This window comes from Crassostrea angulata, chromosome 8, assembly GCF_025612915.1.
Source record: "Crassostrea angulata isolate pt1a10 chromosome 8, ASM2561291v2, whole genome shotgun sequence".
Classification (NCBI taxonomy): Eukaryota; Metazoa; Mollusca; class Bivalvia; order Ostreida; family Ostreidae; genus Magallana; species Magallana angulata.
Window position 1 is genome coordinate 14,531,264 of NC_069118.1, and position 21,660 is coordinate 14,552,923.

General features: G+C 35.8%; 1 protein-coding gene across 5 annotated transcripts in view; it reads right to left on the reverse strand.

Annotated features, from left to right (window-relative positions):
* Window positions 1-21,660, reverse strand: part of LOC128157864 (A disintegrin and metalloproteinase with thrombospondin motifs 9-like) — a 77,829-nt gene that overhangs the window by 18,531 nt on the left and 37,638 nt on the right. For 4 of the 5 annotated variants that reach the window (XR_008239870.1, XM_052820519.1, XM_052820520.1 and 1 more), the window contains 18 exons: window positions 20,148-20,188; window positions 17,691-17,796; window positions 13,386-13,535; window positions 12,866-13,007; window positions 12,617-12,721; window positions 10,195-10,337; window positions 9,256-9,319; window positions 8,337-8,451; window positions 7,859-7,995; window positions 7,570-7,699; window positions 7,346-7,444; window positions 6,983-7,149; window positions 5,637-5,757; window positions 5,183-5,318; window positions 4,518-4,722; window positions 3,951-4,115; window positions 3,464-3,628; window positions 523-825 (listed from right to left, as the gene is read on the reverse strand). Coding sequence is in view for 4 of the 5 variants with exons in the window: in XM_052820519.1 (XP_052676479.1) it covers window positions 523-825; window positions 3,464-3,628; window positions 3,951-4,115; window positions 4,518-4,722; window positions 5,183-5,318; window positions 5,637-5,757; window positions 6,983-7,149; window positions 7,346-7,444; window positions 7,570-7,699; window positions 7,859-7,995; window positions 8,337-8,451; window positions 9,256-9,319; window positions 10,195-10,337; window positions 12,617-12,721; window positions 12,866-13,007; window positions 13,386-13,535; window positions 17,691-17,796; window positions 20,148-20,188 (2,494 nt within the window). In the remaining variant the exon portion in view is untranslated. Of the gene's footprint in view, window positions 1-522; window positions 826-3,463; window positions 3,629-3,950; window positions 4,116-4,517; window positions 4,723-5,182; window positions 5,319-5,636; window positions 5,758-6,982; window positions 7,150-7,345; window positions 7,445-7,569; window positions 7,700-7,858; window positions 7,996-8,336; window positions 8,452-9,255; window positions 9,320-10,194; window positions 10,338-12,616; window positions 12,722-12,865; window positions 13,008-13,385; window positions 13,536-17,690; window positions 17,797-20,147; window positions 20,189-21,660 lie in introns of those variants that run through there. The other variant, XM_052820522.1, reaches the window with a different exon arrangement.

The window sequence follows — 21,660 nt, forward strand, 5'->3', positions numbered from 1 at the left end:
ACATGCACGCAGTGGATTTGATACAGCAACCTGTTTATTATCATTATTGGCTATTAGAGAATCATTGAGAACTCAAATCTTGGCTAGATAAAAAAGGTAGGGAAAATGAACATAAAAAGATCTTAGACAAAAAACAGATTATCCCTGTTGGATTAGCTTAATGGACTGACACATTTTGAATAACAGCAGACTCATCATATTTGACTGGTACTAGCCTTACTTCCCTCCCCCCGAAAAATCCAAACTCCATCAAGGTCAAAAAGGTGCTCTGTTGAACTGACAATTAAATTTGATAGAATAAAAATCAGCAGACAGTTTCCAGTTTTAAAAAGCATTAAAAAACAACTTACTGTTGTCTTAATCTCTCAAAATTTCTTTGAACCTCACAAAACCTGATGCCAATTTACACATTTTGTGATTGTTCATTTTATCAAGTTCATGCATTAGGCAGATCGCTTGAGCTCTGATATGAGCGAAAAACTTTTGCACTTCTCCCAAGTGCAATTTCAAGTATAAACTTACCTGAGACCAATCGCTGATTCTCCACCTGACTGTGTTGTGATTTGCTGCAGTGGTGGTGGTGGTGGTGGTTAACCTTTCAGTGGTAGTGGTAGGAGTGGTACTGGTAGTGGTAGTGGTGGTCTTTTTTACATCGAACGCCGCTGCCACCCTGGGAGGCATCAGTGGGCAAGGTCCCATGTAACATTTTCTGGTGTCGTACGGCCGGCTGGAGGGGTCACATGTCCCCCCGCGTAGAATCTGGCCGTCTGTGCTTCGGCATTGGACATTACGGACAGAGACTCCATGTCCACAGCTGACTGAACACTGAAACCAAAAGAGCTCAAGAGTCAGCGATATCATCATGTACAAAATACAGAGGCCCTATCTAGAGACCCATAAATAACACATTCTTCACAAAATAACTGGTCCTTTTAAAACATCTTCTTACATGCCAACACATTAAATATTTGGTAATATTTGTCCTTTTAATAAGATTAAAATATTATTTTCAATATTAAAAGGGAATATAGCATTCCGATCCTTATCACTGATATTATATTTCACATTATTTTTTTTATCTAGATAACATAACTGATAAACAATAAGTGGTAGCTACTGCATCACTTGAAACTGAAACAAAATTGATGAAATAATCCTCGCCACTGTCTCTCTGACACATTGAGGTGACAGGGCGTTTGCACGGTCCCTCATAAAACATCCCTTTTTTAAAGCCTTAGTTGTTACCTAGAATGGTTTACAGGATCCTTATGAATGGGGGAGGGTCTATTATCTACTCATGAATCTCAATGAAGCTTACAGAGATAAAACATCAAGGTTATTAAATTCTGTAGAGGATCCCCTCGGCGACCTTCGGTGACCCTGTATGTCTATAAATGTCCTATCACCCTGTCTCCCTTTCCTTATCACGTCACATCAATTCTCACTCACTTATATCCCAGCGTCTTCCCCTCCCTCTCTAAATACGTGGAAAAATCATGGCCACTAATGTTTGACTTGATTAAAAATATTTCCTGACGACTTTTTTGACCTACCCCTGGCCTTTTCAACCCCTACTCAAAAATGTATAACACCCAAAATAATGGCCCGGTCTTGACAGTGAGATTAAGTCTAATCAAGTTTCCATGGCCTGATGTTTACCATGGGATAAAAATAAAAGTACTCTCGTCATGGTGAATGTATTTTCATTCAATCGGCTCCTCACCCACTTGATACATTCTAATTAAACAAAAGTGGACCAGAGCTTTAATTAAAGTTCTCCTTAATTTCCAGAATTTCAAAAGCTCTAATCTTTTCTGTATAATTAGCAGAGGTATGTTAACTTCTGAAGTATTGTTTTCATTAAGGATTTAAATGTCTCTATATAAATCAAACTTATTTTCTCATTTCTTCAACAAATATTTCAGTTTGAATTTGATATTTCAACAAGGACTTTGCATAATGCAACAATAAAAATTGTACTCATCTGGTTATATATATACAAGCTGTATAAATGCACTGTTAAAAGCAGCCATGAACTCTACTGTCACACTGACATTTCAACAAGATCTTTGCAAAATAAAACAATGGAATTGTATCCACGTAATTGTAATTTAAGAAGTAATTACATTACAAGCAATCTTCGTTTGAAGCCCTTAGCTCCACCTTCAACGAGCATCAAACTAGCAGCTTTTGTTTTATTGAAGATAGATAGCTAGATGCTTTTACTGCTTGTCACTTCAATCATTTCTACTCATCAATAATCCGTCAAGTATTGAACAAGGGGGGTTAACTCCAGGTCTATCACTGACCTTAATCCTAATGAGAGGCTACACTCACATGATCTTTTACTGCAGTAGCAGAGCCTCAGACATAGCTAGGAGAGCGACTTATGGATTATCTGGAGCCAGGAAGGAGAATTAAGCTGTCTAATCTAATACATGACAGATAATCTGAAAGATCAGGGGCAGATAATCCATCACACCACAGCTTCTCACTGACTGATAACCTAAATGAACCTAATCAGCTACCGATCTGCTGAGGGAATTGACAATAATCTGGGTATTTCATCAACCCTGTGAGTAGCTCTCAAAGAGAGTGGTCACTTGCATGTCCGATTGGATCAAAGGCCTCAAAGTTGCTGGATACTCAGGTTTAACATAAAGGTATACGGCACCAATCCAACGATAAAACAATTATCTGTATCTTATTATTGCTTTGATTTATTCAAATCAAAATCTATTTTTCTTTTGCTTAATCTGCTCAAACATATCTATTCGGGTAAATAGATGTGAAATGTAATAGGGAAACTTGTCAGAATTTACTTCAATCACTCTTGGTATCAGCTCCAGACTGTATTCACTTTATCTTATACAAATAAACTTGTCTTGCTAAAGACTGAAAAAAGTCTCTATATTGTGTCATTGGCAAATATCTCAAACAATATATTGCTTGGAAAATGTGTGCAATCAAAGGCAGTTAATATAGAAGTTTTGGTATCCTATTACATTTACAACCGTAGTATCTTTCAATGTTTGTAAACAGAACAGTATATACATTATGTGTCTTTTACAAATAAACTTTCCATTAGTGTAGAAAAACATTTGATGCCTTTACAAAGGTGAGCGTCTTACAAAACACATCCACTTGTAAACACTGGCACCCTACACCAAACTATAACATGTTATCAGCCTAATATCATAGACCTTAATCAGCTCATTAATGAGGCCTTCATCAATGCATAAATCTTGGGATTTTCATTAAGCTAAGCATGTAAAATGAGTCTGGAGAAAGACTAGACCAGGATTTGAATCTGGGCTTTCTTAATTTTCTCTACTCAGGTGCTCTACACACAGAGCTATCTGTTGCTAGAGTTTGAACTGGTTAAATTGACCTTTACACATCTATTATAACCACACAATCCCCCCCCCCTCCTTTCCCCTACCCTGCCCCTAAGGATACCTACCCTCTCCCAGCCAGAGGTGTGCCAGATGGGACAGGGCCCCTGGTTACACACTTCCATGTTGGAGGGACGACTGCTTCGGTCACACTCTTTCTCTGGGACTTTGGTTTTGCCTTGGTAACAGTTTATCTTTCTGTGTCGAATGCCTGTCCCACAAGTGTGTGAGCACTAAAAAATTAACATTGCACAATTAAGATATAGCGCTTATCAAGTCTTCAAGCACACAAATTTTTAATCTAAATTACACTTGGTCATGCATTTTTATTAAAAAGTAATTGCAATTTTATTTTCTCTGAAAGTCATATCTATTATTCAATTTTGTTGTTGATAAAATCTATTAGTATATAATTACCCCAAAAGAGCATTTTAATTGCAAATGTGATATCAAGATTATGTACTGATTGGAAAAAAAATGATTGTATAATTATTATTAAAAATATTAATTAATTATATGATTATTTTTGAGATATTTTGCTGTAGATATCCGTACCCCATTCCAGACACTAGCGTGCCACTCCGGACAGGGCTGTTCGTTACATTTCCTGATCATCACTTTGCCGGTGTTGTCACACTCGGAGTCCGGGAGTTCGTTCTGTCTGTAGTCCATACACTGCCCAACCCTCTCCTGAAAGCCCCCGCCACAAGACTTGGTGCACTGCAACAAAAAAAGAACATGAAGTCATTGGCACCTTTTTATTATGACTTTATCAGCTATTTACAGAGTTAGCTTTGTATCTCTGGTCTACAATTAGTTTGCTCTTTACGAACTACATGTATCGTATCACTGGCACTGCTGATAAAAGGTCAATGCATCTGAAATTGATTCTTTCCAACCTAGTTATCATGCAATACCTATGATATAGAACCAAAAAGGTAGTAGATATGTTTATTCTATAATCTATATTCATAATAAAAGTTAAGCGATATCTTTTATGACAGGAAACATGTTGGATAGAAATCTAATTTTCTCCATGTGTGATTATACAAGCAGATGATCCGCAAATTTCTTAAATTCTACCAGAGTTCATAACCTGGTGAAAACATTGGTAATTCTCACCCTTGACCACTCAGTATACTGCCACTGTGTGGGATTGCACTCCCCTGTACACATGACAAGGTCCCCTGGGCGGTGCCCCACCCCCCTACACTGGTCCTCTGAGACGCTTTCCTCCTTCCATCCTGTCTTTTTCACACATTTGACCGTCTGTTTGGCCACACCCTCGCCACACCTGGCAGAACATTCATGTCTTTCTGACTCCCACCTTGAAAAAGAAACATCAAAGTTATTGCCAAGATCCCTCTAATATTCGGTCACCTAATTGCCAAAAAATTGTTATATTATGTAGTGGATTTCTTTCAAAACAATGCATTCTGTGCCAATTTACATTTTTAGATTATGTAACTATTCAATAAAGAATTGAGTGCAAGTTTTTCATGTAAATAAAGGCTGCCTGAGCATCTTTATATTTACATGTTGCTTTCCAAGAGCATGATCCTTCTGTATCAATTTGTCTACATAACATAAACATGGTCAACTTAATCCTCTACCACAATTCTTGTGTAAAAACCCAAAATACAGTCTGAGTTCACAAAGTCTGAAACCTATTTTTTGATTGTACTAACTCAATACACTAGCTGAGTGTACTCATGTTTTAACCTGAATGTACTCAAACTTTTACACAAGTGTACTCAATTTTTACTTGAGTGTATAAACAACTTTACCTGAGAGTACATCCCAAGTTGCATCGCTTGATCCTCGGTATTGGTCTGGTAATCAGGAAATGCTCACACTTTTTGTCGGAGACAATTATTCGTTCCTCATCATCACTGACACACACAACGGACTGCTGTGTGTAACCTATATATACAGGAAAATAAATCAACCATCAATCTCCTTCACTTAATAAAAAATGCACAATATTCTTAGAGTTAAATTTAAAGTCTTACAGTTTAATCTAATGTCGTGTCAAATGCAAAGTAAATCATTTGAAATGTTTATAAAACCACAACTTTAAATGTTTCAATTTTACAGGTAATAGTGCAATTCCTCAAATAAATAAAATTAACCAACCACACATGTTAAAACATAATGATAAACTTTTGTGGAAAAAAATGACTGCAGTTAAGTACTATATCTAGTAACATTGCGTAAGGTCATAGATAGGTGTTATTTGACCTTGACATGTGCTGTTACATGGCCCCCATGGTCCTTCCCCACTCCACACAAACCGCGACTCCACATTCAGGACATAGCTGTACTCAATGTTAGGGGGGAATAACTCTGCAACGGACAAGACCTGCAACCAAAAAATCACAATATACAGTAATGTTCTTCTATCTTTACAACTCATCTCATATCAATCTAAAATCAGAGGTAATATGTGTATATAAGTGCATAGCGTAACAATGTTTTTTGAAAAATTGCTGATGCATCAAAGGAAGGTCACACTCTTTATCTAACATTATTAATATAATCTGTTTTTCAATCCTGTAAATTGATTATCACACAATAAGCAATGAACCAGGTACTTATACTTGAGCAAATTTAAGATCTGAGCAAGCAGCTGCACAAGTGTACAGACACTATTCATCTTCTTGAGATCTTAAAATACAATGCAAATTTTTTTTTCCTTCATTAAGGAATAAAGCAAAAATCATGAAAAATTAGAAAACAAGAACATTTCGACAGCGGAACAGAGGAAAACACCCCGGAACAATTGTTATTTCTGACAGAAAACAATATGTTACAATGACGGAGAAGAGGCTTGATTTGTTTAAGTTTTGGATACATGAGAGACCTCCTGACCCAGACTCCATGATAGAAAGCAGGGGGGTGATTGATGTAAACAAAAGGGGCTACATGATCAACCGAGTGTTTACTAGGAAGGGAAGGCTCATCAGTATATATAGACATACAGTGGGTCAGCAGAGGCAACGCTGCATGCAAAAACTCTCAGAAACCGCCTCAAGAATTGAGACAGATTATCACTGATGATCAATGTTCCCTGTATCTCTTAATCCACCAATTATCTGGAAAAAACTAGATTAAGCCATAAAACTGGCATTACAATAACCAGATTAAAGGTCTTGGGTGTTCTACATGAATTTTGGGGGGCTCAGAAAAAAAAACTTAGCAAGCTTAAGAATCCTAGGAGTTAATTCATCAGAGGGATCTTTACTTTGTAAGTGCTTTACTTAAAAGAGCTCAAAAGAATATCAATATTTGATACAATCAAAATACAACTTGGTGCCCTACCAACATTAAGTACATTGAACATTTGCTTCTAATATAAAAATATTGGTACTTGATTACCCTCAGGAGAGAAAGATTTGTGTTGAAAAATGTCTCTTAGCAAAAAAGGAACATAACTCATTTCTTTTATTACCAGTATTAAAAAAGGTTGCACCAAGAAAGAATTCCAGCTGCAAAAGAATGCAAAACCATTGGAATGACCAAAAGGGGTTTAACAGGTCCCATGACTTAAACTGGTTGCATTAAGGCTAGGCTAGTGAGCCACTCACCCACAGTGAGATGCTTTCTTGTATTGGTCCAGTGGCATTGATGGTCTCCATCAGAGCGCCCGAGCCACTGTACTCGATCCAAGCACCTGCCACACGGATCCTGGTTTTGGCCACGTTGATGGTTTTGTTCCCGTTCAAAATGAAATACTGACTCTCATTCTTTAGTGCTAAAAAGAATCATTAAAAAGAAATTTATTGACAAATTCTTTCAAAAATAAAACATTAAAAACTCTAAAATATACAGAACTCTTTGTCTACCTCTATTAACAGAGGAGCTTATCATCTCTATTTTTCAAAAATCTTGAGTTCATTCGAGCTCGTCTTTGCTTGATAAAATCAACAGAAACGCCTATATCAATGCACCTAGATAATTGCCGTCCTCATCCAGCCCTGATACTACTCCGTGCTGCTTGATCAGAATGTCTCTTGCTCCATTTGGAATGGTATGAACATAGTTGTACCCTATAGAGAATAAAAATAGATTCACAAAATACCCTTCAACAAGAGAAATACAATAATATGTTATTGTCCTTTTATTGTTTACTGAAAAACATACAATTTTGGAGGTAGGAGAGAAGGAAGCTCACCATAAGTTAAATTGACAAGGTTGAATCGGTTGTAAACTCGCTCCATGCGACATGTGGAGTTGTCTCCTCCACAAATTCCACATCGATCCACCACCAACTCAGAACCCAGTTTGTTATCACAGCCAGCTTTCTGTAAATCACTTCCCAAGTTTATCATCTTTATTACCTCCAGTGCATTTTTGATGCACCATGCATTTGAAATTGAGTGCAAATTACATGTTCAAGATGGTTACAATAGAACAATCTTTATATTAATCAATAAAGGTTACCCAGATGATCTTATTTTTACCTGGCAGATGCCATTCACACACATGTCAAATGTATCAGGTCCACACTTAGTTCCGTCCACGACTTTGTCTTTCAGTAGGTAGTAGGCGGAGCTGGAGGAGGCTCGGCAGTACAGTTTACAGGCATCCTTAATACGAACTACAGATGAAAATAGACAATATACAACATAAACGAATAGCCAATATACAAATTTTCAAAAAGAAATAGCTTATAAACAATTAGTATGTATATATATAAATACATATAACACATATTTAAATGGAATTACAAATGTATATATAACTATATAAGCAATCTTGATCACTTTTAGAAGGAGTCAAAGAAATTCAAACCATTTCATTTTAGCAGTGAAGAATCTCACATTTAACAATAAATAATGAGCATTTATTTTTGTTAATTGTATACTTATATCAGATTTATGAATGAGGTATAGATTGGAAAGTGCTCATGTCAACAATGCATGTTGGAATCTAACGTACTTCCAGCATACTTGGGGACCCAACGCACGTTGGAGGGGAGACCCTGCAGCTTCAGATTGTTGTCAAACACCGAGCACTGAATCTCACGAAAATCTTTGGTGCCTGGATCACACGGCTGCAAAAGATAAAATATACCGACTAAACAAAAATACCAAGGCCATGCAATACTGAAGTCTTAACAACATCCAAGAGTCTTGTGTATCTGACTATAAACAATAAAATAATATTAACAAACATTAAGAGCTGTGAACAGAAAAAAAATTGGAAAAAACATAAAAAATGAAGCCCTGTTTCTCAGGTTATTCAACTCCCAAGGATCCCGGCTCCCGTAAACAAGGAAAAACCCTGCCAATATGGCGGAACTTCCTGGGACCACAATAATTGATGTTTATTTATGTGAAGAGATGAACGACTTTGAACCTGTTCACCTCTTGGACTTAGTGGGCAGATTTCATTATTCACACAGTCTCCTCATTTGCTTCTATCACTCAAAACAGTAGCTTTATTCTTGGTATAAACACCTGTTTTGTGTTAACTAGGGTGTTTGGCTTATTCACATTTCTTTGTTATCACCTTATGATTAATTAGATAACAATCAACTAGGGAGCAACCCTTACAAAGTGCTTAGTTGCAGATTCAATCATGTATCCCCCATCTTGAGAGGTTAAAAACTAACTTCCTACTACCTAAATTCTGTTACTTGTCTCATTATACATAATTGTCAACTTCACAGAGAGCCTGCTGGGAGGTTGTAGGTTTTGTTGCAGTGCATCATGGGAGATCATTAACACACAAGTTATTGTTGTCAGGTCGTTGACTCCTGTGCACTTCCAAGTCATTAAAGCAACATAAAACTTGCATTTTATCTATTGGGAAAAGGCAAGAAAAAGAGTTTTGGAGATCCATAACCTGACCTCACCTTGTTGTTACAGGATTTGTATCTGGTTCTGCGCCCGGTACAGTACAATCCTCCATTGGCTGGCCTGCAATGACAGAACATTGAAAAGTACAAGACATTACAAGAAAATGCAGCACCGAAATATTCCATTTACTTCTCTCCTACAAGTTTTACAACCTCTATTGCTCATCCTTCTCTGCAGGTATACACCTTGCACGACGTGACTTATTGCATGCATTGATTTGGTGCACTACACTAATATTTAAGAATCAAGGTACCAAGTTAAGGCTGAAGAGTTGATGAGTCTTTTGATATTTGTACTTCAATAAATTTATGTTTTGCAAAATCAGATCTGAAATTCTGATATAGCTTATTTTGACTCATTTTAAGTTTCTAGTGTTTCTTCATATAAAACTGCTGTTAAAGAGTGAGTCTTTGCATATTAAAGACTAACCCTAAGCTGTTACATTTACCTACTCCTGGTTGGTACATTTACCTACTCCTGGTTGTTACATTTACTTACTCTTGGCTGTTACATTTACTTACTCTGGGTTGTTACATTTACTTACTCTGAGCTGTTACATTTACTTACTCTGGGCTTCTACATTTACTTACTCTGGGCTGTTACATTACCTTATTCTAAGCTGTTACATTAACTTACTCTTAGCTGTTACATTTACTTACTCTTGGCTGTTACATTTACTTACTATGAGCTTTTACATTTACTTACTCTTGGCTGTTACATTTACTTACTCTGGGTTGTTACATTTACTTATTCTGGGCTGTTACAATTAATCACTCTTAGCTACTACATTTACTTACTCTTGGCTGTTACAATTACTTACTCTGGGTTGTTACATTTACTTATTCTGGGCTGTTACAATTAATCACTCTTAGCTACTACATTTACTTACTCTTGGCTGTTACAATTACTTACTCTGGGCTGTCACAATTACTTACTCTGGACTGTTACATTTGCGGATTGCCATACGAACACCTCCCCCACAGGTCCTGGAACAGTCCCCGTACATCTGCCACCCTCCCCAGCTCCCATCCACAGGTTTACGGATAGACTTTGGTACACACTCTCCATGTTGGCACCACTGCAAAAAATCAAACATTTTACATCAATTCTTCTTCATTCAAAATTGTGACTACATAGAGATACTGATAGTTTGTTTAATATGTTGTACTTTCTTCTGTACAAAAAATTTTGACTTCATGTAGTGCAGTTTCTTAAATGTCTAATTCACATTGTACTTTCTTTTTTACAAAAAAATTGTGACATCAAACACATATCTAATTCAAATTGTACTTCATAGAGATAGCTTGTTAAATGTCTTAATCATATTGTACTTTATATTTGCTCATTACAGCGCAGTCTGTCTGGGAACCATGTGCTCATTATCAAAATCAAAACTATAAAACACAATCAGACAAGTATCATTTCTGAAGGATTATTGGGAAACATCTGTAACACATTGAAGCAACTTTTTGGAAAGCTGATTTTCATTTCATATAAATGAGTAATAATTTCCAGAACAAGGGGCAAATGATAAATCAACTGATACAACTTTTGATTGTCTATGACCTTTTTGACTCAAATTAATCAGATCAAGGTCATTTTTCCTCCCTACGCCCTTCCACCGACTTAACATTTTTTTCTTTATTGACGTCAGTAATCATTTCCCACCTTCAGAACAGGTTTTGTTTTTCATAGAATACTGATGAAAAATAAAAAAGGGGGTTGCACAGAAAAATCTGGCGATTTGCAACTTAACATAAAACACCCTGGCCTGTCTCACCTGGAGATTCCTACACCTCAATTAAAGGCAGGTTACTATCAAGATTAGGGCCCCTTATCTTAATGAAGAGTGTTTTGCTCATAAAAATTTAATACTGAAGTCATGAGCTTTATAACTGTATACTGCTTAGGAAAAACTTCCTGATGATTTGAATCTGTTAAGAGGATGTACACAACAACTTGCAGCACTGGAACACCTTTTTTAAAAACATCTGTTCCCCTCAAGTGTTTCAAACTAGAAACACAGTTATTTATTGAGGAACTTTTTCAAAAGATAATTTTTAATTACCTCCCCTGATGACAAATTTGTCTCCCTTTTCAGAACTCTCCAGGACATAAAAAATAGGATAGTGCTGTTGCTGATCAGATTTTTAATAATGATGAAGCAACAAGCAATAAAACCCCCTATACAGTGAAGATTGTTCGATGTTGCTGCTGTGTGGGGTATTTGAACTATGCTCAAGAATCAAGGGGAAATAAACACAAGGGAACTGTTAAATCCTAATCATATAATCTACAAACTACCTGCAGAAACTTTACTGTTTGTGGAAAGCTTGGCCTTCTTAAATTGAGACACTGTTCACTTTTTATTTTTGAGGAAACATAAACTCACGAAACCTCTGGCTATAAAATATGGGGCAATTCTAGAGATTATGAAATTTTAATAGATTATCAGGAATATTGCCAACCAGTAATCGTCTGTAAATTATTTCAGCAAATAAATCTATTAATGCTCCTCGAGTGATCCTGTTAAATTGTATGATTAAAAGGGTGCTGGCTGCACTTCTCTGCAGAAATAAGTTTTCTTTAAAGTTCCACTTGATGATAAAATTTTACATATGAAATCTTCAAGAATCAGACAACTTCCAGTGCCTTGATACTAAGTGCAAATTTGTATTTGTGAAGAATAATGTAACTGTTAAGTGTTGCCTACTTTTGAATACAAATTGTACAACCGCTTCTGTAAAGCCTGTGTTCTCCTGAATATCTGTATCAACAATCCCGGCATTCAATTTCAGAACACCAGAACAACAAATTAAAAGTGTTTTGCTGGTATTCTTTACGTACTGAATTCAAGTTTGATAAAAAGCCACTTCTTTAACAGTTTATTTTTCCACAACATATGTTAATTTTTTTTCACATAATTCTGATAAAAGTAATCTGGTTTCACTTTTCAGCACATCTTTGTGCCTCCTTCACTGCAGATAATATGATGTATATACAATTTAAAAAAATATCACCCAAATCAGTTATCTTGTCCATGCTGCCAACATTTGTAATGGTAGGTTTTACAGGCAGATTAATTTTTTTGGTGTGCTTTACTTGTATGCAAAAAATTAACTTTTTTCTTATAAAGTACACTTTTACTATAAAGAACACCATGCACTTCAAAAGAACTTTAAACACATCTGCCTCAGTGCAAAAATTAGTATGCCTTATTTTATTTTATAAGAAAGGAGGATAGGAGAACTTAACTAATGAATCAATGTGTATGAACATGTGATTGCAAGCAGTTGAGAGAGAGAGAGAGAGAGAGAGAGAGAGGGAGGGGGGAGGGGGGAGAGGGAGGGGACCAACCTTTTGAGCTCCACATATTGTTCCATCTGCCCAGGGCATGTGTAGAGTTTGACAGGACTTGGATTTAGACTTGCTATCTGTACACCACAGTCGCTTACAGTCTTGCTATTGAAATCAAGAAAAAAATATTTCAATACATGTTTCTTTATGATTTTTTCCAACTAATTATGCAAAATTCTTTAATTAATCGATAAATAACAGGTCTTAATAGTCTCTGTCTATTAGACTAGTGACTTGGGCGATTATTACCATGTAGGGACAAATCTTGAAGTCTGGTCCAAACATCAGTTCGCACTGCTTGTCGATCCTGTACAGTTCTCCAGCCTCCCCCTTCTCTGCTCGCACTCTCCTGCGGCCAGGCTGATCCAATAAACACTCCGCTGAACCTGCACTGCATCATACAACAAAGCATGTCAAAATATCATAACTTTTGAAACAACAAAAGACATGTGAAAATTTTTGTAACTGAAATATTTTTTATGAAAATTGTATTTTTTGTAACAGGAAAAAAAATATTTAGTGTAGTATGGAGTTTTGTACATGTAATTGTAAAAAAAGCTTTTAAAATATATTGTATCTTTTGTAACAGAAGAGAGAAATGTAAATACATTTAAAAATTTCAGCATATTTATTTCATACTATTTATGAACTTTGCAATAAATTTTCTTTTAATTTTTATTTTCATGAAAGTTGCCGGACTAAATGATAATTAAGGCACTGGAGGTACTAGCTTTGATGGTAAAGGCCTGCACTGCCTGACAGTACTTACTCAATGAAGCGAGTGATGAGTTCGGAGCTGCAGTGAGACCAGGTCCAGGGGCTCGTTTTGTGATCCAGAGAGGGGGACATAATGTGGTCAGTGAAAGGGCCTTTCAGAAACTTCTTACAACTTTTGTCATCATCATGAGGTAGGCTGAACCTGTAGTGAAAGTACATCATAATTATATACATCTACATCATTAAATCTCGATCATTAAATCCTCTAGATAAATTAGTACAATAGCCATACGGTCTATTTAATTTGAATAAAATTCAAATTTATACTCAAGTTATATGGAGACAGGCAGGTTAATATGTGACTGATTTGCATGTCAGGCCTCTCTTTGTGAAAAAGTTACATGTACTTTTTATAATCACAATTAGTGCAGTCCTCCCACACCCCCAGTCATTCCATGTGTGAAAAGTGTTCATGACCCTGATGTAACAGGTCAAAGATTCAGTGTCATTGAGATGCATGCTTCCATTAATTAGCAGCTGATACATGGTCGAGGAATGCCATCCCTTTCATAATGAAAGAGACCTCTGACTTGTAACTTTATGAAATGGACACGAACGGTGGGGAAAAGACAATAAATGTATATCTTTCCTTCACCTTTGGATCCTTAAAATTATTCACAAAGTCTGAATATGCTTTACTCAGCATCCATTCAAAAGTAAAAAAATTCTTACCCCCCCCCCCTCTCAAAATGTCTATCATTAGAAATAAGCTATAAAAAGCATAAAATTTGGCTGAGATATAATCTTGGATTATTTATTGTTTCTGTGTAAACTTATATAAGAAATTTTATTATTTTAGTACTCTAAGAAGTGATCAAAGTTTGAACTATTATGAATACATGTATGCTTTTTATTTGCACTTTAGCGCAAGCAAGATGTACTTCTTTCTATGCCACCATGCACTTCTAGATTCATACCCCCCAAAACAGACCTCAGAAACACAATAGGGAATGCTGATATGGTATATACATGCACCTGCTGTTTTTCTTTGAAGTACTCATCCTACATTGTCAGTGAGTGACCTCACGTAAAAAATAAGAATATTTTTACACACAATAATATTCATAACTTTAAAAATGTCAGGGTCCCCCTGGCGGTTTGCTACTTGACATCAAACAATGACTGTGTGAGTATTTGGCAATAATCATTCAAATCTCTTGATACAATCTGATTTTAGCTCAGATAAAAAAGCAGAGAGGCTTCACAAGTTGATGGGTTGTAAAAACAGCTCCTATTCCCCTGAACCTGTCAAACACATAGTCAGACAGCCATATCTTTGACTTCATTCACACAGGTACTCACTCACCTCGCGGATCTTAATTACAGCTGCAAAGTTAATTGAAATTCTGGTCATTTAATTGCCAAACAATACTACACTCTATGATGAAGCATTTTGTCCAATCTCCATTTAACATGCAAATGCTCAAAAGACAGTCAAGTCAAGGTGGATGTCGAGGGAGGGGGTTAATTAATGAACGGACATGATTCTACCCTTCTTCAAACTTCTCCATATCCATTGTAGATTACCATTTCAGAAGGAAATGAGCTTGAAACTTAAATCTACAACTGTTTATCAATTACCCATTAAAATCTCTTTCATAGGTTGAACTTGGGCTCACAGCAAGAGAAAATACTTAATTTAGTAAGAAAACAAATATAGCAAGGATTCTGCAACCCGTTTTTGAATTCCTGACTTAATCTTTCTGCACTAAAAATCAATTCAATTTTCTCTCTTACTCATTGGAGGACACCCAGACAGTTTATTTCTTTTATTTAAAGATTTCAAACATAAATTAATTTAAACCTCTTCAACTCTTTATTGCTTTGACATAATATGCAATGAATTTTTATTTCCCAAATCTTAAATGTCTACTCTAGCTGCAATTGAAAAGAAATAAGAAATTGGCAGTAAATGAAAATATCAAATCTGTCTATTTTAGATTCATAAAAACCATTCAGACTTCTAAATTTAATCCCTATCATGATAAAGTTTTTATACACCAAATAACACTTCTTCATAAATTGCTGTAATTTTTGTCATTTCTATCTATCGGAGTTTCTATCGGTGCCTCTAATGATAAGTCTTGGAGATTACTTGGGAGCTTTTAATTCGGGTTTGACACAATTATCCCTCTAGACTGGATACAGGAAGTTACTTTGAGATCTCCCTGCAGGTTTCTGTGCAATATTTTGCAATCTATCTGAATTATTTGTCCCTTAAATCATTAAGATGCTGAGAAGCTCCATATCACACAAGTTGTGCTGGGAATTTGAAACGGAATCAAGCATTTCTTATCAGCATTAATTGCCGTAAAATTAATTTTAAAATCATTATCGAAACAGCATCCTTAATATTCTTTGATAATATGAAAGATTTTACTTGGCATAAAAAGTCATTAGGTACCAACATTTTTATTTTAAGTTTCTATGCAACCGGGATCAGTTTCTTTTCTCATTTTATCATCTTTAACCTAGCTATTTCAATTTTTTTCTCCAGTTTTATAAGAAAAATAAGCAAGAGACACCATTTCCAACATTTATAGAATCTTTAGATCTAAAAAAAAAAAAAAAAAAAGGATAATGATTAAACGACAGACACTGCAGACTGTCCCTGAATAGACAAGAAGACACTTTAAGCCTGACTATAACAGCAATAGGCACCCTTCTCCCATCACCCTAAATCACCAAGGTTCAATTCCTGCCTCTAATTTATTACTTAATGCAACAAAATACCTAATGTTTTCTTTGATAACACTGCCACTTTCTTTATATAGGCAGACACAGACAAGCACTTTTCAATTAGAGCTTCTACAATTTCGCCAGCACAGAATCCTGATTTATGAACTCCTCTCTTACCAATGCCTAAGTATATTAGTGGCTACTTTAATGAACTCTCAAGTACCTGAAGAACTAGATGAGGTTCCCTGTTAGCTTTGTGTAAGAGAAATCTAAGAACGGTGAAATGTGCATACACCTATTGTACAGGTCCTTGACTATTACTTGACCTCGAGTTCCGGAACTACAGCTCTGATAACTTGGGTATCCCTTTAACGTATCGCCTAAATCTGGACCACAGTGTGTATGAGAGAAGTCTGAATCACACCGAGTCCATTTGGTCTATTAGCCACACATTTCAGAAGATGAAAGTTCAATGCATTAATATTAGCCGATGCTGGCAGTGTCATCCACTTAAAAAAGCCCACTTGTCTAAATGACCTCAAAAGCGGTCCCCCAAAACTGGTTACATGCATAGGTCAACTGCTGTCATACGGACAGGAAATGGTGAATTAGGTCAGCCTATTCACACCTGTGTAACAAAATGACCTGCCGTTGAAATTGTAACAGGTAGAAGAAGCTCCCTATAACCCTTTATTTCAACACAGCACACGGGCCTATAGTAGACATGACCAATCTTTTACCTGTGCACCAAGATACCACACATCTATGATATTTAGGTCACAGTGAAGTACACAGTAGTAGTATGAATACATATCAAGAGTGCACTGCCGATTCAATGCCCAACCTCCATTCATAATTACGTATTCTATCAATGAACATCTACCCACCATATCAATATGCACAGTCAGCATTTACTTAGATCAAATCTCAATAGGGATAGAAAGAAAAATATATTCATACGATAAATTATAGATATCAAAGGTGTTGTATAAATAAACAGGAGGATATTGATGGCTTCTATTTTGTGGAGTGGCTGTATCAGAATAACAATTATTCAGACTTCATTAAGGCAAGATGTGTCAAAATCACTCTCACAATGAAGACACTAATAGCACACTTAATTAATTGACAGGAAATAAAAAAAAGTTACAAAGAAAATCCATAATGAATCACATCTATCTTATGTGTTATGTTTTTTACGCTTGTAAGTTATGTATAGCATGCATTATTTACAATTAAGATCCTGGGGTTTTTTCTGTTCTCTCTCTGTCCACAATTTAGCACAACTGTGCAGCCCTTCTGTTTGACTGATTGGTGTAATTTTATTTATAAACAATGTTTTGAGTTTTTTTCATTATCTGTATATGATTTTTTCAACAAAAGCACATTTTATTTTCAACTTCTTTCTTATTCAGTCATACACAGTTTTGTGGAATTTTCAGTTATATATTATATCAAAGTGGTCTGATTAATGATAAATTCAGGTGAACAGCTAAGGTTCTAAAGTTTGGCAAAAAGACGTCCTCTCAATTCAGCCACACGGCAATTCTTTTTTTAACAATCTGTGCAAACAGTGAAAATAGTAATGTTGAGGAGACAGCAATGCAGGCCAACTTACACATGTCCAAGTTCATGAGCAATGGTATAGGCAGCACTGATTCCGTTGTCTTCGATGATGGAGCAACTTCTTCTGGCATCACACATTGTTCCCAGCTCTGCCAGTCCTACAAAATAAACCAAGTTCATAAAACAGGGATGTGTTATAGAAAAGGTGTATTGGTATCACAACCTTGGTGCAGTGGAAATCTGCTACAGTTCATTAACCTCTGTTGCTAGCAAGAAATTTATAAGCAATCATTAATTTTGGGGGAAGCTCTATGAAAAAAAAAACTTTTATAATATTATTATAATTGACAAAATCTGACATTAAATTACTGTTTCACCAGATATGGTGAAAATTGTAGGGGATCGTCACTTATTCTTTGCGACAATCTGCCATGACTTCACTTTTTAGGCATCTTAATTTCCTCTCTAGAGCCCATGGAATTTATTTTTCCCCTCAAGGGAATAAAAATTAGGTTTTCTGAGGATTCTTATTTCTGTAAAAGTATGAATTTTCTAAAGATCAGACTGTGGTAGGCCTGGTTAATTATAAATCTGACTCAACATGAGGGGATTAATAACAATTTATCATTTCTTTTTAAAATTCATCGTAAAATGTCAAATCAATGAACTCGAATCTCCCATAGTCTTTAAAAGCTTATACTTTAATTGTCTCTGAATATATAATATGAAGAATTCCAAGATATAAACCACACAGTTAAGAATTCAAAATTCCTAAAACTAAAAATGTTAACTTTAAAGGGTCTAGCAAGGGTGAAGTTTCAGTAACTGATTTTATTCACTATAAACAAGATGTATATATCATAATATTGCAGGATCTCCCAAAACATTTTTTATATGGTGGCCTAAAAGTTCCAAGATGGTTACATTCCCAGACAGCTGAGACGACCTTGACATTCAGTCCCCTCAGCTGCACAATCTGTACGGTCAAACTCAGCCTTGGGGCCCCACCGACAGACCCAGACAATAACATAATGACTAAACTACGTGACTTCAAATCTGTGTCAAAGAGCCAGTATCTTTGTTATGCTGGGGTAATTTTGTTTTCTGCATGTAATTAGCATGTAATTTTAGAAACATGCAGAAATCAAAGGGACCTAGCAATTAGCACTGTTCCCAGATTTCACTGATTAGGAACTTTGTAAGGGACTGACCTTTTGCGGATTGAGTTTTGATTTCAATAAGCGAAGTTATTTTAAAATTTTAGATGAATTTTCTCATTTCAGATAATAATAATAGCATATATTGGGCATACACAAATTTGAGCATATACTGAGTTGATGAAACAATTAAATGCATACTGAAAGTAAGGTCTTGGCTATACAAATGTATCTATATTTTTCTATTTAATGAAGGCTAGTAAAGCAGTAAACTAGAATATCTAGTCCTAATGATAGGTAGACACTGGGTAAAGGTGTCACTAATTGCTACCTCTTGCCTTACCGCTAAGTATATCTACAATTATGACCTCCCACATACTAACCTATTCTAATAATGTAGTATCAATCATATTGGAAAAGAAAGCTTTCTTACAAAAACCAGCTTAAACAAACCAAAAAACTACTAAATATTTCAAAAAACCAGCTAGCCCATTCCAAACTGTTCATTAATTTCAGAGATCCCGATAAAGCCCATAGGTCTAAAGAATCTCTTCAACATCACAGAGCCCATTTCTTCGTCCAGACATAATTATCAGTAATTAATTAGCATGAAAGCGGCCTGAGTGTGAACTTAACTTGACCTAACATGATCAGGCTGTGAAATATGGACCATCATTGGATTTCACCATCATCCATCATAGTCATTACAGCGAGATCTCACTGCTTGTAATTAACGTAATTAAATAAGGAACAAAGCTATTTTGATATTATAGCAAGCTCAGTCTAGACCCTGCTTTGAAAATAAACCTTAACCTTGCATTTATTTGAATGACATATTTCTATCCCTATACATTGACAACAATGAAATTTTCACTCAAGATTTTTCGTAATAAAATGTCAAACAAAATATCTGCACCTTTTATATTGTTAACAAAATTTTGGCACCAGATAAATCATCTGCAAATGGATTGCAAAAAATACTCAAAATCCGTACCATAAGCAATTTTTGAAAAAAGAGAAAGATCATGAAATTTAAGATTTCTGAAGGAGCCAGGTGTGAGAGGAAGTGAGTCAGTGGTACAAGAATAGTTCTGATTCCTGGGACACCTAGCTGTTGTTAGGTGACGGTGTGAGACAGACAGAAATTCCCCGGACAGGGTTCACAGTATTGAGGACTCATGCTAAAATTGATGGAGTTTTCATTCAGACAGGACAGCCTGCTCTGACAAGTTGAAATGTCCCGTGTGTTTGAGACCTGAATTGACATTATAAAGGGATTTTTAAGTACATCCGAACATGGATTAGGACACTGGATGTTTCTACTTTTAACAAACAGAAAATCTGGCACTCACCTAGTGTGTCACATTTGTTCCTGGCTCTGCAAATGTCGTGTCTGAAACAGAGAATAAGCAAATATTAATTTTTCTATAAGCTTCATATGCTAAATCTATTGTGTATTATTTATGTACGAAGTATCATAGTAAGTGCTTGCCATTAGAAAATCTGCATTCACTAGAATTACTAGAAATCATTAAATAAATTAATCTCCAATATGTTTATAGAAATTAAATAACAGTTTTACATTTTTGTGATATTATTTACATGAAAAAAATATCAGATTATATACATTAATTGCATCAAATATTCCTAAATAAAATTTTCACTGACAAATTTCATTATTCCTATTAAATTTCTGCTATGCTACTTTAATACAGGTGTGTACTAGCATGTACTAAAACACATGAAATAAATCATCTTTAAAAGTCAATTAAAGCTAAAAGCAGCGCAAAATTGTTACAAGTTCCAACAGCTGTCACTTTATAAGAGTACATATAGTAATACTATAACACGTCACCGTTCATAAAAGGCCACATCAACCTTTGAGGTAAAATTAAGACTTTTTCCTGAACATATATGATAAGTTCAGGAGCACTTTGTTAAAATTTTGCGGTTTGTGCATGGATTAAGAATTTACTAAAATAGCAGAAGATATTTTAAGAAAAGTATCTTTCTTGCATAGGAGTATGAAGTTCTTCATAATGGGGTCGATGATGATTTATTTGAGCTCTTTGGAAACCTCAGATTTAATGGTACAACCATACAAAGAATATAAACCAATCTGAACCCCAATTTGAAGCAACAGTCAATCTTTTGATGCAAAGTATGTATGCAATTTTATTTCAAACCCAAGTTGTACACACAATACAACAGGGGAGAGCTGGGACCTAGACCCATGATGAATGCACTGTTAGTGTATACTGGTCTTCTCCTCGGCCCTGATGAATGACCAGTGGTCAGGGCAGACGTACAGAGGTGTTGGACCATCACTCTAATCACCCAGTCAAGTCACACATGGCACTATGCCACCCACGTCCTCCGAGCGCTACCCTCAGCTCGAGCCAATGGCCGGCAAAAAAGATGAACCCTTTGAGAAGACATCCATCAAGGTTACTGCAAAGGATCACCCTGCTGAAGCCAGAAACAAGTCTGAAGAAAAGCTCTGGTTGCTTTTGATTTCTTGTGCAAAGTCAAGAGATTGTTCCAGACAATTATTTAATGCTAGCACTTGGTCCATTCACTTCTCTCTGATGAGTTTTCATGATAACTTGTAGATCCTAATGCATACAAAGTAACTCTCCATCAGAAATATTGACCCCTCTGTTTTTATAGCCATTACTTCATCCAAAAAACATGTAGGCTAAGTTTAATATGATATTGATACGGTTCAGCTGCATTGGCAATTAAAGAAAGACAGGACATTGTCCTTTGCTGGCTCTTGAAAGAACACATTTATGACCATAAATCTCACCAATCATGTCTGTAGTCATGTGATTAGCCCGTCGGATTTATCTTTTCTCCACACCA